General features: G+C 34.7%; 1 protein-coding gene across 1 annotated transcript in view; it reads left to right on the top strand.

The window, feature by feature from the left end:
- LOC139721960 (uncharacterized) overlaps window positions 1-19,186 on the top strand; it is a 44,237-nt gene that overhangs the window by 15,958 nt on the left and 9,093 nt on the right. The window contains exons 3-11 of the mRNA XM_071633283.1: window positions 2,820-3,045; window positions 3,724-3,849; window positions 4,395-4,505; window positions 6,337-6,508; window positions 14,977-15,048; window positions 15,501-15,572; window positions 16,894-16,965; window positions 17,649-17,720; window positions 18,193-18,267. Of these exons, the coding sequence (XP_071489384.1) occupies window positions 2,820-3,045; window positions 3,724-3,849; window positions 4,395-4,505; window positions 6,337-6,508; window positions 14,977-15,048; window positions 15,501-15,572; window positions 16,894-16,965; window positions 17,649-17,720; window positions 18,193-18,267 (998 nt within the window). The remainder of the gene's footprint in view (window positions 1-2,819; window positions 3,046-3,723; window positions 3,850-4,394; window positions 4,506-6,336; window positions 6,509-14,976; window positions 15,049-15,500; window positions 15,573-16,893; window positions 16,966-17,648; window positions 17,721-18,192; window positions 18,268-19,186) is intronic.

The raw sequence follows: 19,186 nt of genomic DNA, 5'->3' as shown, positions 1-19,186 counted from the left end.
GAGATCAACATTGAAAAAAAAAAAGGTCCATGAGTGAGTCATACAGCTCATGAGCTCGAGACTAGGCACATAAGGACCATGAGTGCGACAGTACGCAAACAAGGCCCACGAGTCTGATACCAGGCAAAAAAAAAAGGCCCACTGGTTCGACAATGGGTAAAAAGCTCACGAGACCGACATTACAACCGTTACACTGAGCACATCTAGCTATCTTCATTGCTGTGTAAAATGTGTAGTTTACATGTGTGTGTGTTTTTTAACTGTCAATATTTGTATGCGTACACGAGCGTCTGTGCGTATGTGTGACTGGTCAAATAAGAAAACATATTCATAATGCAGCCCAACATTGCATTCAATTCAACTTTTCCAACAACTAACCCTTGCTATAAATTTTCAGAAAACTCGGCCATTAGATAGCAATGTGTCGTCGTTTTTCTTTTTCTTTTTTGGCACTGAAGATTTGTGTAAGGTCAGCTTGTCAAGTAGCGTGACATTGATTGAATTAATTCAAATAAACGTGAGAGCTTTCTCCCTAAAATGAGCTTGGATTTGAGGTAGGATAAGAGATAGGTGAAATATCCAAAGAATTATATTGGGTTTTTTTTTTTTCATATTGGAGTTTGTTGTTGTTGGTTTTTTTTTCAGCCGAATCAAGTAATTTTGTAATTCTATCTGTCTTGAAATCAGCAAATTTATCAGGACAGCGTGGTACTAAGTGTACTATTATAGATTCTTTATGTTTCCCACAAAAGTTCAGTGATATTGTGACAAAGAGATGTCGTAAGGGCTGAGTAGCAGTTTTAACGCAGGCTTGCGCAGCCTAACCTTAACGTTTGTATAGTCACACACTATAGTACCCAGTCCTGTACGATCTAGGATGGATAAATACATAATTGAAGTATACCAATCAGGTTCCAACAGTGAAGACAGTAAACTTGAGGGCATGGTTTGGAAGGAAACACCATCCGCAAAGTCAGGTCACGTAATGTATCATGCTTTAGTATCGTGTTTCAACGTCATTAAAGCTGTAGATTAAAACTTGCATGATTGGTCAAGGCACAATAAGCCAGGGAAACAATTATAGTCTCGATCAACGGAAGAAAATGGCTCATTAGCATCGCGTGTGATTCACTTTTCAAATCAAGAACTTCGTTACCTGTGTTCGTCTGTAATCGTGGTTCAATGGGAAAGCAATGTCATACAGTATCGGTTCTAAAAATATCATGATTATGATGACAATGATGATGATGATGGTGATGATGATAATGATGATGATAAACAACATTTATATAGTGCCATTTATTTGTAGAACGTTCAAAGGCTCCCAGCTCCCGAAATACGTAACCCGTTCTTAAGTTCAGATTTGAAGGTACAAGGTTGTTTACAATTCGAACTTGGATTGGTAGAGCGTATCATGCACAACTGTATGAGGATCTGGAAGAAGGGCATGAATATAGTGTGTATGATTATGTCTAGGTTTTGAATTGCAAGTTTGATCATAGGTTTGGCAGTGATCAGTCTCCAGAATGGTAACCCTGACCTGTCTACTTTGTACCAGCATGTGAATTTACATTGAAAGGGTGATCTAAAGGCAGTCACAGTCACGTGACAGTCAATGACATCTACAAAGAGATTATTCACCACCGGAAGAAAGTTACGTGTACTCTCCTAAGACGCTTTAATTGAGGGCATCTTACGTGTCTTATAGGTAGAGAATAACTCTCATCAGAGCATGGAATCAAAATAGAACACGTCATTAGAATCTTATTCTAAGCTGAAATATCCCCCACAACAATCTTTCTTATAAGAGACGCCCCTTAAAGAATGTTGGTCACTCAAAGTTATTGAATTATCTTACTTTTGTAATGATCGAGGTTATCTTTAGTTTATGAAACTTTGAAAATATTTCCTAAAGCAGCATTAACGATACCACATAATATGATTTGAGATGAAAATGCAAAAGGTTAATGACATTGATAGTGCTCCATTTGATAAGCTTGCCACTTCTATCCTTTCTATTTCCGCTGTACTCCAGTCGACATTTCTTTAAAGGAGACCTCAGGATTATTTTCAGACGTTTACATTTCAACAATATAAATTAGATATACTGGGAACAGAGTTTCAGAATTTATAGTGATTGGGAGGAGGAATAAGAATGTTTTCAAAATTGATAACGAATCACAATGAACAAGAATGACATGGCAGCTTCACCATATACGAATGCATGAGTTGGGGCTCAAGGAAGCAGATCAAAAGAACAAAAATGCATTATTTCTACGTTGGTAGACTTGTCAAGCAAGCAGCATTGTTCATGAAATTACACTGCTACATTTTCTGAAACATGTGCATCTCCTATGTCATCATCCTTGTTCAATGAAATTTGTTTTGGTCATTTTTCAGGGTATTGATTTTTCTGTTCAAGAACCACAATAAATTCCACAAATCTATACAAGGAGCTGTGGTGTGTGAACTATATGATGTGCAATTATGAAAAATAGTCTGGACTTCCCCTTTAATAATAAAGGAACTGTTTTTAAACGAACAGGGGTGCAATAATGTGAGGACGGCGACAAGGCGTAACACAACTGAGGATGAACATTAAAAGGTCATGCTATCTTGAGTACTCTTTATCCTATGATCTCTAAGACATTCCCTAGAGAATGGATAAACATAAAATTTTGTGGCAAGGAGAACTTTTTATAGTACAAGTCCCCTTTTCAGCGAGGTATATACCACTATGTGTCTGTAATAATGAGTTTTTGAGGGATTTTCTGAGTTTCTATATGTTTTCTTGACACTTTGTTAAACTGTTTCTTAAGGTTACGATACAAGTTAACGTTCTGGAGATCGAGCGACCTTGGGACACACTCACAGTAAGTCACTGGTTCACCCACAATAACAGCAACGAAACTTTCAAGCTGTCAAGCGGCAATGTGACGTCACTGTTTCTACCGAATGGCGGTCACACAACAATCGAGTTTTGCAGTGACGTCATGAGGGAGTTTGATGGTTTTGACTTGGATGTGTACTCGTCTCTCATTAATGGTAAGATTTTTTAAGTTTCCATTCCTGGCGATCCTTTTGATATAACATGTCCTCTTTAATCAAATATAGTTTTTAGTTTAATACATTTAGCAATATTCTTTAATCCCCGTTTGAGAAAGATGATTTAGACACTGTTTCAATGAATTTCAACTGCTCAGTCAGGCTACACGCAGGGTGTGTTTATCCTTCCTGAAAAAAGGGGACATTGTATTATTACGTAAAACGCAAACGCCCCAACGCCAGGTAAACATTTCGTTTCTGTTGTTTTTCTTAAAATAAACAAATATGAAGTTATGTGTCTTTTGTATATAGATTCAACAGGTCTACTATACCCGTCACAATCTGCAATTAGACGCTAATCTTAACATCGATACAACGAGAAACATTCTCTGACCATGTCATAGCCACCCAGTCCCTAGCTTTTTGCACACGATCAGTAGAAATTGTTAGGTGATAACATCATCAGCTCAGTCATGTCGAGTTCACATGATACTGTTTTACGAAATTTCCTTGCTGCGCTAATTGAATTATTTTGCTCTTACTTATCAAGTTAAGTTTTAACTTTTCGGGAATTCCCGCTGAGTAAAAGAGAAATTCGTCTATATTATGTTGAAGTATTATTAACGGCAAATAGATACTTTTAACAGACTATCTGTACTATGTTATTTATGCCACCAGCCACGTGTGGAAGCGATAATCTCCACGGCTTCGTGTGTTCGTCGGGACTGCAGACGATCAGGACTGTAGCCAGGTGTGATCACGTGGTAGACTGCCATGACTTTTCCGACGAGGTTGGCTGCGGCAGTGAGTATCCGCCTACACTTATCCAGTGGATGAAAATCACAATATTAAGACACAATGGTCCTTTACGCACACAGTTACACTTAATAATTTTTAAAGACATTTTTCTCTTTTTGAGATTTTTTTTTTGTTTTCTCTCGCTGTATAATGATGATTATAAGTATGTATGCATGAGCGAATTACTTACAATTGTGTGTACATTTGTAGGTCATTTAATGCTTAAGTAGATAATTAGAAGGTTGTTCTTTACTGTAACATTAGCTCCAAATGTTGTCCTTGACAAGAGATAATGTCAGATATTGACTTGTTTGGTAACCGTTGTGTTCGGTATTATTCTTTCAATGAAACTCCTTCCAATTTTGTGTGGTAATAACCTGACTTGGAGTTATTCCATAACAATCATAGCACAACAAAAAAAAATTAACAACGACAACAATAATAACAACATTACACTCTTTAAACATGTCGAGGTAGGATGCAATGTGGATTTAAAAAAAATCGAGTGAACACCTTTTTTGGCGCTAACATCGATTCGCAACGTTTTCCAGACTGCAGTGCTGACTTCTTCGCGTGTCGAGGAAGCGATATCTGCTTGGCAGCGGATTACCAATGTGACGGTGTCAACGACTGCCCTCTATCGGACGATGAAGAAAACTGTGGTGAGTTTTACCAGAACTTTTAAAAGAAGACAAATATTCTTTATTCATTCTTATATTACTTCTAAAATGCGCATTTAGACAATACGGGATCAATAAAAGGAAAAAAGTTTTTAAAAAGATTAGATTAAGAGATGATTATAGGGGCACTCCAGACGATTTTCATAATGTCATATCATGTGGTACATAAATCAACAGCTCCATGTATAGATTTGTGGAATCTGTTGTGGTTCTTGAGCAGAGAAACAAGACTTTGAAAAACCTTAAACAAATTACAGCGAACAAGGATGATGACATATAGGATGAGGCTCACACATTTCAGACATGTAGCAGTGTAATTCCATTGCAATACCGCTTGCTACAGAGTTCACATGTGTATAATCTATGCATGCCTTCTTCTTTTGTTCTGCTTCCTTCAGCTCCAACTCATGCATTCTTATGGTGACCATGCCATGTCATCATCCTTCTTCATCGTCATTTGTCGTAAATTTCGAAAATATTCTCATTCTTCATCCCAATTATCGTAAATTCTGAAACTTTGTTCTCAGTATAACTAATGCTAATGTAAAAATCTTATTATCATCCGGAGGTCTTCTTTTAAGGGATCGTATTGTTTTGGTTGAGACCTAATTTCAAGTTTCTAACATTTTTTGGTGAGATAATGAGAAACCTCTTAACTCTTATGAAATTGGAAAGAGAATTAATCTTTCCATCGATGTTATTATTGAAGAGGGGACCACATTCTGCAAGCTCTGTCTTTTTAGTGGGTCTCTCCATTTTTCGCACTTTAAGCAAAGTTATACATGTACTTTATTTCGATCACTTCTGGGTTTTTTTTTTACTACAATGTATAATTACCATAAGGTCCTCCTCAATTGCCTTACATTCTTTTCGATACATAATGTTCTGTTTACCTTATTCTCTGTTGTCAAAAGAAGTGTAACTTATATGTTTTGTCGAAAAATGAAATAAACTTTGAACTGAATTGAATATGTTACTCTATGAGGAATTCAACGTTTGTTTGATGAAAATTGGTTTCGAAATGGCCGAGATATCCAAAAAATGAGTGATTCTAATAGAGTGTGGGACCCATACTTTATTACGATGGCTTTGTTCTACTTTGTTTTGGGGTGTTTCAGTCATTCCAAACGCGATTTTCATCTAATAAACTTTGAATTCCTCTTAAAATGGTATCCTCTGTACTATATCATAAGTGTTTTCTTGGTATCTCGCAAAAAGTTAAAAACCCAATTCTCATCTCCACCAATACTGTACCACCCCTTGAAACCCTTTCAGATCTTATTCGACCATGAACACAAAAAGACATTTTTTTTTTTCAGTGAACACCACTTGTGAGTAAAAAATTAGATATCTCCTGGAATCTGTTTGTCTTTAACATCCAATATGTTTTTATATAAAGTTTCAACAATGTAAAAGCAAGTACAAGTTCAACCTTGAAGTATTCTGAAACAAGTGGAATTCCACCACAATCAAAGCAATACTGAAGGGAAAGTAAAGAAACACCGTACGATAGCTGAATCATAACGACCTCTTTTCAGAATACCCTTAAATACACTGACCAGCATTAAAATATTTATACATTTTTAATATATTCTGACGTTTTTGTTTTTCTCAAATCAAATGTGTCTAAAGCTATTACAGTTACAATAACTTTTTGACATCTCAGCTATAAATCACTAGCATTTATGGGAGCAACAACCTGCCTTATTGGTAGAAATATGCCTTTGTGGGTGTAGTAGACAATACTATGATCATGTCAGTAAATGATAGGAAGCATTAAAAAAAAAAAAAATTTAATGGTACAAATCTGCAGAAACTCTCCGGTGTCCACGTGGTTGTTCCTGTGGTGAGTCGCCTTACAATGACCGACACGGTCCCCTTCAACCAGCCTGTGGTCAACCAGACTGGCAGCCAATGTGGATAAACTGCACCAACGGCTGGAACGAAGAATACGCGAGGAACACTACGAAGAAGGCAATTCTGTTGTAAGCTTCGCTGCCACAAATGATGTTCCGTTCGAAAATTAATTTCTCGCGTAGCAGCATGTTTCCTGTTATTTTGTATTTGTTCTTCAATTGAGATGAAGATAAGTGATATAGGTGTGAACCATCTTTTTCTCCACATTGTGATATACCTACATAAAAGGCCTATGTGCTAAAACAAAATGTATGATGCAGTGTTGTGTATGGTAGAGACTCGGAACTCACCTTCCCTTACACTGAGCATAACTTCATTTATTTCATTTCATTTTATTTCATTCTCCTTTTTCCAACAAAACACAACACAGTATGAATTAGGTTATTATCACAATCGTATACACACAACTTACAAATGATATCAAATGATACAATAATAAAGTAACATTTTATGTATACGCAAAATAATATAAGTCTTTGTTTCAGTTGAAAAAAAGGAGAACTGAGAGGTCCACTAAAAAGCAAGCTTGTAGATTGTGAACCACTCAAGAAACTCTAACTAAATACTTATTTGTATATGCTGGACACAAGTATGATTTACACAAGACGGAAACAAACGGGAGACACACAATAACATGACACGACTAGACAGAAAGGTGAAAAATGAAATGAAGGAAGGAAGAAAGAAGGAGAATGCCTACACGCTGATCAAAGAAACGAAAGAGAGAATTGAAGAGGGAATTGAAATTCTTTAAACAGCCGGTGGTTGCATACAGCTGTGTAGAAATTATAATGGCTATTTCATAAATTAATGAATTCAGAAATCAATTGATTGATGGTTGGATGATAAACTCTGTGGTTGTTGGAACTTGATTAACAAAAACGAACATCAGAGAGGGTTTAACAGAAAGGATTTCAACTTACGCTTAAAGGAATACAAAGAAGGAGAATTTTTTATTTCGCTACTTAATGAATTCCAGAATCTAGGGCCTGTGTATATAAATGTATTCTGAGCCAATAATGTTCTCAGAAGAGGTAGATGAAACTCAGAAGATTGTCTGGTGGGATAATTATGGAAAAATTGATTCCTTGCAAACATTGAATTGAATATACAGGGAAGTGCATTTGTGTTGAAATTAAACATAAACTGTCCAAGCTGAAAAAAATACAATTCTTTAATTTTTAAAATCTTATATTTAGTGAATAATGGATCTGTATGGGAACGTGGCGGGACGCCACAAATAACACGAAGTGCCTTTTTTTGTAATACCAGTAATCTATCTAGTAAAGTTTGATGAGCGTTACCCCATGCTAAAAGACCGTAGTTAAGATAAGGTAAAATTAAAGAGAAATATAACGTCAGCAAAGAAGACAATGGAATATGAAACTTAAGTCTATTAATGATTCCAATATTACGTGATATTATTGTACTTATGTTAATAATATGCGGCCTCCATGAAAATTTATCGTCTACTGTAATCCCCAGGAATTTTATATGAGATACGCGTTCTATTTGAATGTCATCAAAAATAATCTCTTTACGTAAAACTTCTGTAGAGTTACTAAATAACATATACTTAGTTTTCAAAAGATTAAGAGATAATTTGTTAGCTCTTATCCATTGGGTCACTTTTTTTAATTCGGAATTAACAATGTGCACGAGTTCATCTGGATTTTGATGTGAAAAGAAAACATTTGAATCATCAGCAAAAAGTATAAATGACAACACGTCGGATGATCTGCAAAAATCATTGATATAAATGATAAAAAGTAAAGGACCTAATAAGCTACCTTGTGGGACGCCACACTTAATGAATTCGAGACTTGAAACGTTCTCGTTCAGAGATACGTATTGTTTACGGTTTTGCAGGTAGCTCCTGAACCACTCCAAGGCCTTCCCCCTTATCCCATAATGAGACAACTTGTAAAATAAGATTTCATGATTTATTGTGTCAAAGGCCTTGGAGAAGTCCAGGAATATACCAATAAGATGGGAATGATTATCAATAGTATGCGCTGCGTGGTCGATAAACTTCAAAAGGGCATGAATGGTACTGTGTTTTTGTCGAAACCCAAATTGAGAATTTGTAAAAACGTTATGAAAAGTTAAAAAATTAATTGTTCTTTTAAATATCAATTTTTCCAAAACTTTAGATAAAGATGAAAGCAAAGAAATGGGCCTGTAATTACTCATATCAGAACTATCGCCTTTTTTGAATAAAGGGAAAACCTTAGCTATTTTCATAAAATCAGGAAAAACACCACATGATATAGATCTATTAAAAATATGTGAAAGTGGGTCAGCGATTGAAAATATAATTCCCTTTAAAATAAAATTACTTATGTCATCGTAACCAGCACTTCGCTTGTCATTCATTGCAGTAACAATATCAATAACTTCATATTTCGTAGTTGGAACAAAAAAGACAGAACTTGGGTTTGGTTGACCTAAAAATGTTGAAAAATGCGTATTTGACTGTGGTACCCTTCTAGCCAAATTCTCCCCAATCATTGAAAAATAAGAGTTAAAAATATTAGCTATGTCACTTGGATCTTCATATATTTTGTTGCCATATCTTATTGTTGTAATATTTGATTTCTTTTTTGATATATTCATGGCCTGGTTCAAAACCTTCCATGTATTCTTCATATCATGTTTATATTTTTCTAACTGAAACATATAATATTTCCTCTTTTCTAACCGTATAATCTTAGTTAAAGTATTTCTATAGGAAGTATATTTTTCTTTTGACTTCTCAGTTTTATCCATTTTGAATTTATAATATAGCCTATTTTTCCTATTGATTGAACGAAGAAGAGATTTTGATATCCACGGAAATCTGGGGGATGTTTTATAATTAACTAACTTATCTTTTGATTTAGGTATATACTCATCTAAATAATTACTAATTATCCCTGAAAAATTGTTAAATGATATATTAACGTCATCACTATCGTAAACACTAGACCAATCAGCCCTTTCTAGGCTAGCACCAAGGCTAGCCAAATTTTCTGGTGTAGCTCTACGTCTGGTTGGAGAAAAACCAAATTTATCTACCGAATACCCGAGATCAAAACACGCTATAATAGGGAAATGATCAGTCATATCAGATAAAATAATAGAAGAGTTTAAAATTTGCAATACATTAGTGAAAACATTATCAAGAAGGGTGGCGGAATGATTTGTAACACGTGTGGGTTTCGAAATTAATGGCAAATATGAGGCTGACAAAAATATTTCAAAAAATTCTTGTGACGTATTATCGTCATTTTTAATCAAATCAATATTAAAATCACCCATTATAAAAATATTTTTATTTACCAACAGGGGATTTTTCAATAAATTTACAATACAACTCAAAAAATCTTTAGGATTAGAACTTGGGGGTCTATAAACAATACCAACAATAATGTTTTTATTTTGCGGAACGGAAATTTCCACAAACAAGGACTCTATAGTATCATTCATAATTTGTAATTCCTCACAAACAGTAAACTCAAATTTCTGTGATAAATAAAACGCAACACCCCCACCCGTCCTATTCACTCTATTATTGACAATTAGCTCATAACCATTTAATGCGTATGGTAAATTAATATCAGAAGATAACCATGTTTCCGTTAAACCTATTACAGAAATTTGTTTTTTCATTTGATTACCTAATAATATCTGTAAATCATCAAAATGCTTATTTATACTCCTGATATTCAGATGTAACATTGAAAATGTACTTTCTGAAAAACTTTTGACAAGATCTGTGAATTGATCAACTGTAACATACTTTGAAGAAATATGGGAGGAATCATATTCACAATCGTAATCATCATATAAATCTTTCGAAGATAAATTAACATTATTGGCAATGAGGTTATCAAAAGTAGCGGAAGAACGTGAATTTATCCGACTTAATTCTGTAGGGGAGCATCTAAACAAATCATAGAGTTCATCATCATTAAGGGAATCAAACGCTGAATTAAGTTGACTAGCCATAAGGAGGAGCATAAAATCCAAAATGAAAGCATATCAACTGCCGGGGTTGAGGTATAAGATATTTTGACATACATGTAGGTGAAGCACAAACAATTCCGGTTTCGCGAATCGTACAGCGAGTAGGCAAATACACATAAACATAGAATTCTGAAAAAGAAGATAGGTGAGAGAGGACAAACATAAGGAAGATGACAGAGAAAGAAGGACAGAAAGACAACATACATACATACATACGCAAATCGTGTCGTAACATGAGAATTGAACATTGCTAGTCTCAAATCAGATAAATTTTCAAAGTAGGGGACAAAAAGGACAACTAAACACCGTTAACGGGGTTTTTTTTTAGTAAACAGTAGCAAACACGGAAAAGGTAGTCATGTATACGCAAAAAAGGGAAGAAATCAAATATATCAAACTATATTCCTTGATTATTGTGAGGTAATCAGAATCATATGTAGTGGGAATAAAACTTAACTGGATAACTTAATGGGACAGTCATGCATACATATAATACATGACTGTTCACATTATAAACAAAGGGTTCTTTATCCCAATGTAGTAGGCTGCATACCGGGACACAGGGTAAGTGACCACGACTCCATTAATGTGAACAGCATACAAATAGAACCTACCCACACGTAAGCTCAAACAAATGAAAAGTAGCCGTGAACATTCTTGGGGTCGATGAATGAATCACTATTGAGAAAGAAAAGAGCTACAAAGCCAGAAGTTTTAGGAGAGTGTTTTACAGACTTAGAACATAACTGGAAAAAATTTCCCGGTGTCAGACAACCGTACACAGATCTCTATTATATAACATTTTAACACAACTGCAATCTGTTCAAATTAACATTATAACAGAACTGCATAACTATGAGATGCGTGTGTGTGTGTGGCAGGTTGACATTGTGATGCAAACTTATAAGGATAATAGTAATGAGAAAAAAGATCAGATCGTTTGATTATGAGTCCATGATACAACGACCCATGCAAATACTGGGTTGTTTATAAGCAGAGGCTTACACGAAACAAGAATTTGCAAATCGAACTCACATGCCCGCATTCTCGAACAAAATTCTAACAAACAAAGGAACCGTATGACAATACATTTCAGAGGGACCCCGTCGTTGCAGTGTCACGAGGGGCAACCACGGCAGACAAAAACTATGGGGTAGGGTTCATAATCACTGATTAAAGAGCCGATTGCTTTGCCAAGGTAAGTAGATAATCATCAATGACAGGGACCAGTAATGATCGTATAAGTAAAAATACTACTTAAATGAAAAGGAAATTAAGAATGAACAAAGTGCAAATTTCCGAGGGCGTTCTGTAAATATCGTGTGATACAAATATCATAATTGAGGACGGACATTTCTGTGGCCTATTTATCTAGCTTTACTGAACACCATGGAAAACTTTGAGAAAACAAAGTTACGGAGAAAATCGGCAGTAAGTCGCTTTGTACAATAGTTCACTAAAACGTGGATCATGTCTACCATAACTATAAATATAGTTGCGCTCGTGTATGGAAAAGAAACATTATATATTCGAGTTGCGGGGAAAAAGAAAATGATTGATGGCTAACGTTTCTGCATAAATGAAAGTAGACATGTCATTGAGAAAAAAAAGCGAGAAATATTCGTAAATGACATTCGTAATGTACACGTAGACGACCTAGTCATAAACGTGCGTTATGTGACTTGCTTTATAGATTGCACATGCACATCAGTTTTACGAGTCAACTAAAGAACTATTCCGTATAATGGTGTAGTAGAAGATGAGTATTCCTATTTATAACTTCAAGTCAACTAGGACACTGCTATACATACAACTTACATCAAACAGATAGACGTTGTATGGGTGCAACAAAATGGAAATTCAAATTTACAGCCGTTATTGCATCTATAAATGAGAAAGAGGAACAGTTTATATAAAAACAGCTCTTCTAAAGAAATTCATTTATAGCTCATAAAACTTGATATATTTTTTTTTTCCATTGAGAGAAAGAAAAAAAATGAAGTCACCGTGAAAACTTTGCAAAGGTGTATCGCTTGTTATTTGAGTGATGGTCAACAACAGTTATAAAATTTGTGTCCTGTTTGATCCATTTCTTTTAAACAACCGTTTCGTTTTAGCTATGATGGAATACCAAGGATCAAAACAACAGGGCTATAGTGACTCAATAACGAGCACCTGCCGTCATGCAGCTGTAAATAAAAAGGGATAGAGAAAAACACAGCATGTTGTAACAAGTGGGAAATAGCTTCTTTTTCTTTTTGCGATGATCTCAATGGATACATGAGAACAACCTAGCAAAATTATGCAAAAAAAAAATAAATAAATAAATAAATACTGATGGGGGCGAACAGATTGAGAGACTGTATAGTCGGTCCTGGATGGCCAAATACATTGTAAGAGGCGATTATGGTTGTTTGCATTTCGACTGTAATGACTCAAAGAAAAAAAAAACACAAATCAGCTAATTACAAGCGTATGTTATCAAACATAGCGCTTGCAGAAGCCCTCCGAAAAAAAAATCATGTACATTATCTGGAATGTTTTATGAATTTACATCATAGAACAACTATAACAACAATCATAGTGAATGTTCCTTTAATATGACTGAAAATTTTACGTACACCTGTCATATTGTGTCAGATATCCATGCAGTAACTCCATTCTATTCAGTAAATGTTGCCATGATAGGATGGTGTCAGGAAATTATCTGAATGCCAAGCAGCTAGTGTATAACCAGCTTGAGCTTGTACAACGGATTGGATGCAATATCAAAACTCCATAAAACAAATTACACAATTTATATCAAATGTCCGAGCATCCGTATTTAACTCTGGTTATTGTTTCTTTTAACGAAAAAGAATCGGAAATTAATAAACATTTGGCTTATTCAAATTATAGATAATCGTTTATAGGTCACCGTTTTTACCGTTAGTAATAATACTTACAGAATATGAATACGTTCATATTAAACGTGACTGTTTTATTATATCTTAAGATTACAGACAGGCTAATTTATCCAAAAAAAACAACAACTATTCAGTTCCTATCAATGCAACAAGAATGGGAGAGATAAAAATAATAATAATAAGCAATCATGCCATGGCATGAAGATCAAAAAGTTTTTTTTTTTTTAACAAATACGGTAAATTTGTAATTTTTCTACTTTATCACTCCATGTTATAGAAAAAAAAATACTCCTTCTATTTAAAAATCACTTTTCAATCACCCAAAAGTGATTGAGGACAAAAAAGGTGAGTATATAAGCACTGCATCAGTACCAGTTATTTTTAAAACTGTCGGTTTGTCTTATAAGAAATTTTAACATAAGTTTTCAGCGTCAACTTTTATATACAATTCTGATTCCCTATCAGAATTATCAGAAACTTGCATGTTTTCGTGTTACTATTAATAGCAGAGAAACTTGTCGAAGTAATTTGAAGAAAATAGCAGAAAAATCAATATAAAATATTGTATGGTACATAATCAGATGTGTTCGGCCACATAATAGTGATAAGGAAACTCTGAATCAGTATACATGTCATCGTAAATTTGCATTATACGGTCCCTTTAAGTCCGAATGTCTGTGCACGTGAAGCTATTGCTATCAATTGGAAATGATATGAACGTTGTTCATACAGGGTCTTTCGCCAAGATGCTTATTAAATTTAATTACCCGTTTGTATGCCATAACAGAGACATACATGTGCCCATAAAGATTCTGTTACGTAATACCACTAGATATGTACTATGAATCGTAAACATGTTTATGTATTCTTAATTGTTTTGTTTTGTTCTGTTCTGTTTGGCTAGGTATATATCGTCTGTATTTCTGTTTGGGTTTTTTTTTTCTTCGGTCTGATGTGACATTGCAAAGACCGAAGCTCAGTATGTGGAATTTCCAATGTGAAATAAGTTGAATTGAAATGGAATAGGTATTGAATTTGAGGGATCCAATGGCACCGAGTGTGGCTCTCGGGACTACAAATGACCTGATCCTATTATAACATGGTTACCTTGTTTGAAATTTATTATGTATCGTTCATAGGTAATACTTGTATGGGCATTTCAGGTATGCAAGGATAGATAAATTCAAATTCAAATGCTTTTATTTCCATATAAAGTAATACAAGGCAATAATCATACATAACGCTTACAGGAGTACATAATATTTTAAGGAACTTTGAATCACATCAACATAACATGGATGCAATTATAATAATATCAACATATTGTTTTCAGATAAGTAAACAAGTAAGAAAAGACAATTCTATTTTTCAAGTCTTTATGGCAAAGAGGAATTCACAATAGAAGCGTAGATTCTGTGAATAACTCCGGAATATGAGGGCATCTGAAGATCCGTCAAGGACTCCATGTATAAAATTTTGATATCCTGAAGTCAGGTGAAACAAACCACACTGGTTGGCAAAAAAACGTTCTACAAGATGCTGGAGTCCCTATTGTCAGAATTCCTTAAAACCAGAGTTAAGCAGAAAGTGTAGCAAGTGTTATTTCTCTCTTTTTAATCCAGAAATCTTATTGGTGCAAATACTGGAGATTTAGGAGCTGGGTCATTTGAAGGACTGGAAAACGTGCACACGCTGTGAGTTCGATAGTCGTCAAAGACCTGTAAAGTAGCATAATATGCGTTTGCAAGTATTAGAAATAATATCATGGCGACATTGAAACAAGAAGACAATTCTGAGTATTATATCATGGCAAATCAATAGTGTCTCTCCTGTCATCAAATTAAGTGATGAGTTGAACTCAATTACTGAATCACCTGATGTATATATGCTAATTAAACAAGAACTGAGAATGTTTAGAAATCCTTACTAAAATAGAATGAGATTACTCTAAATTAATGATATTAAACTTCTGCGTATTTTTCCTACTATAAATATTCTCTTTTATGCCCCTGATTAAAATGCACTAAACATTTGTTTATGGATTAGGAATATAAGTATTGTTATTAGATTGCGTTAGATTATATTCTCTCTTATTTTCATGATTTCATTATTTCATAAGTAGGCCTATTCGTTTCTATTCCTGTAGGGATTTATCTTCAAATCAGCTAACCCGCCTACCGCCTGGTATTTTTGATGGACTCCATCGCTTGTGGAAACTGTAAGTACTTTATTCACAACGACGATTACTTTGTCTCAGTTCCTGTCTCTGCAGTATTTTCCAACAGTAATAATCGAAATGTTTGATCGCAGCTTAAGACCCATTTATGAACATTTTGATAAATTCCATCATTAGATAGACCAAAATAAAACCTTTAAAATGATACCTCAATTATGAAATTACAAGGAATCGCATTCTTAATACTATGATGAAAATGATGCCATATTATTTCATCATCTGTCTTTTTTTTCAGCATCTTTACTATCAAATATCGAACATCTCAAAGTAATAAGAAACTCTGTGATCAAAAGCTCCAATTACAGATATCTTCACAGTCATTATAGCGGTATGTCCCTATAACAAAGGCTTTGAAGACACCTGCTGGTGTTTAAAGATCTGTTTGAACGTTAAAGGGAATGGCTAGTAACCGATCAGTGGGAATCAGTGGGAATGCTGAGGGATGATTGTTCCAATCCTTGTGGGATTCATTTAAGAGTACATTATATACCTACTATTGTGTGAAAATTATTTGCTTCAGAACGGTCTCATATTCAAGTAATGTGCAGGTTAATGCCCCGTCACTGACCTAGCACGCTAACCTGGAAACATTAAAATGCACATTACTTGAATATGAGACCATTCTGAAGCAAATAATTTTCACACAACAATAAATATATAATGTACTCTTAAATGAATCCCACAAGGATTGGAACAATCATCCTCCAGCATTCCCACTGTTTCCCACTGATCAGTTACTAGCCATTCCCTTTAATGGCTATGATTTTTACCATCAATATTTTCAAAAACTGAGAGTCGACAATTCTCTTTTCTGTCACCTCTTTCCCTACTTCACTTTGAGGGACTAAGTATGCATACGTGTGAAAATTGTCTTTATTTTATGCTCTTGAACAGGAAATGATGTGTAAAGAACATTTTTGTGATTTTGCTTTGTTTTGTTACGAGGATAGGATAAGATCTGTATGCAAAATGGTTGATGCAGAGCGAAACGTAGAATGGATTCCACAGAATATACATGTAATTACATGTATTTCATATTAGATTCAAGACGCAGTATGCCTTATATTCCATTGACATTGATATATCACCGCAACGACTTGTTGCATATTAAGTTAGCAAAGGCTTGCATGATGTTGAAAGCAGCTTGATACACTGCAGCTTCAGTATACATGAAAATGATTTTGTACAAATTTTATTTCAAATCGTATGAATTGTGTAAGATCTTCAGAACATTTTGAGAACCTTCTGCGCTTTCCGATCACTCTTTTTTATGATTTTATCTTCAATATTTTGTACCATACAGAATCCTCAATAACAACAGTGTGTCACATTTAAAAAGAGAAACATTCAGAGGATTATATAACCTGCGCCTCTTGTAAGTATAGTTTACGGACATATTGTACACAATTTCATTTATAGAAGAGCTTGGACTAACCCTCATACTAATCTGCACCACAAACAACCAAAATCGACAAAGATATTAACATCAATAACAATAACAAACGGCAAGCGAAATGTGAAATGTCAGATTGTGCAAGTGGTGTTAGGACAAAGGTAGCTAGAAAAGTTTTTGTTTGCAGTCGTTAAATGTTGTGGATTAATGGTTAATGGACTATGTAAACCTTACAAATAGAAGGAAGAATTAGTCAAGATGAGAATGAATCTCATCCACCTACTCATCTTACTTCAAGATAGCATCAATTGCAAGATGCTTTATTAAGAATTTATGGTAGTATAACCCTCAAAGAGGGGGCACTGCAGTCTTACATACCCTTTAAAAGTATAGATATTGAACATCGGCTAATCTTATTGGACCATTCCTACTTTTGTACCTTAATCTGGCAGACTCCTATTCGATAGGATATTTTTACCAAAGTCTGGTAAGCATACCCAAAACCTTGAAAAAGATGTAATTCTTAGACAAAGACAAATAACTGATCAATTCATCAGAGAAAGTTAAGAATTTTGATGTGATGACTAATCAATATTTGGTTGTTAGACTTGTTTGTGTCTTATTGTAAACTATTTCTTAAGAGCTCTTTTTCAATCTTTACCAAGGTATCTGGAACAAAATGATATTTGGAGGCTGCATGATGGCTGTTTTCTGGACCTTCACAACTTGTTCTTCATGTGAGTACATCACTATCAACTGCCAATTAATGTAGACTATTGCGTTTATTTGCCTAGTGGATAAACATAATAGATTTTCACCAAGTAGGATGTTCGATGTCTGATTGTAAGGTACTGATACGAGTGTTTGTTCTTATTATGTAACTCCTCAGTAATATGATTGCTCTAGGACGATATTGATACTCGCTGATATTTTATCATAATGGAAATTAGATCAATGAAAGACATGCTTTGAAAGATTCAATGGCTTTCTGCAGTGGTGAGTGTGTGGTTTTGATTTCTGATTTACTTCTCGATATCATTGTTGATAAGTATTTCTTAGACTTTTTTTTCCCAGTTTATCGATGCATTCATAAGCAAAGGAAGGAAAGTTAACGTTTCTGAAAGTTGATACATTTTCTCCCATTACATGTTTTACATCTATTAGAAATAAATGCCATGTTTTCTAACATACCTTCATTTCTCACAACAGCGACTTTGATAAGAATCAGCTGACAAACCTCAGACCGGGTGTCTTCAAGGATTTAGGCCGAGCTCTAGAACGACTGTAGGTATAAATCGTGGTGAAAAAAAGAGCATACGGGAAAGACATAAATCAATGACATAATTACGCACTCTACAGCAGAGGAGTCACATATACTAATACCTGTATAGGAAAAAATGATCATTATGAATTAATAAACCCAAGTTAAGTCTTCACACTATTGGCAACCCTTTCCCAGAGGGCACTGTCATTACCATGTGTCATCCCACGAGACCAACACACACGAGTCATACTGCCCACGAGTTCGACATTCGAAAAAAAAGGTCCATGATCCATACAGCCCATGGGTTCAACAGTAGGCAAACAAGGCCCATGGGTTCTGCACTTAAATGCCAGGGGCCAGACACTGGGTAGAAACGGCCCACGTGTTCGACATTACATCAAAGGATTGAATGTGTTGTTCTCCTGGGCCTTGTTGCTAAATGAATGTCGAACTCATGGGCTGTAGGACTCGTAAGCTGTACGTATGATTCGCGAATGTCGAACTAGTGACTTATTATAACTACCCGATGTGCAGTAACATAAAGTAACAATTCATCGTATTATACTTACACGAAGATTTACCCATCTGTTATGAAAAGCTTGGAAAACATATTTCGTAAATATTATCGTTCTTGTATTTTATTATAAAGTAGTATTATACAAAATATAACTAAGGATAACTAATGATTGCTGCTCTATTAATGAGATCAATAATAAACTACCCATTAGACATTGTTATGTAAACTTTGTAACTATAATATGGATTTTTTATACGAAAATGTGAAAGCATGATTCTCTCTACGATTATATCTATGTAAACGGCAATGTAGATGATATGGAAATAAAGATGATGTGACATTATTTTCTTCCTTGTTCTTACAATTTACTATTTTACTTTGGAAAGAGGGAGAGACATGAAATTATGCCGTTGTTATGTATA

Source organism: Diadema antillarum, unplaced genomic scaffold, assembly GCF_040938485.1.
Source record: "Diadema antillarum isolate AM-2024a unplaced genomic scaffold, OU_Dant_1.0 scf00000153, whole genome shotgun sequence".
NCBI classification, from domain to species: domain Eukaryota; kingdom Metazoa; phylum Echinodermata; class Echinoidea; order Diadematoida; family Diadematidae; genus Diadema; species Diadema antillarum.
The sequence above is the reverse complement of the archived record's forward strand: the minus strand, read 5'-3'. Positions and strand labels throughout refer to the sequence as shown.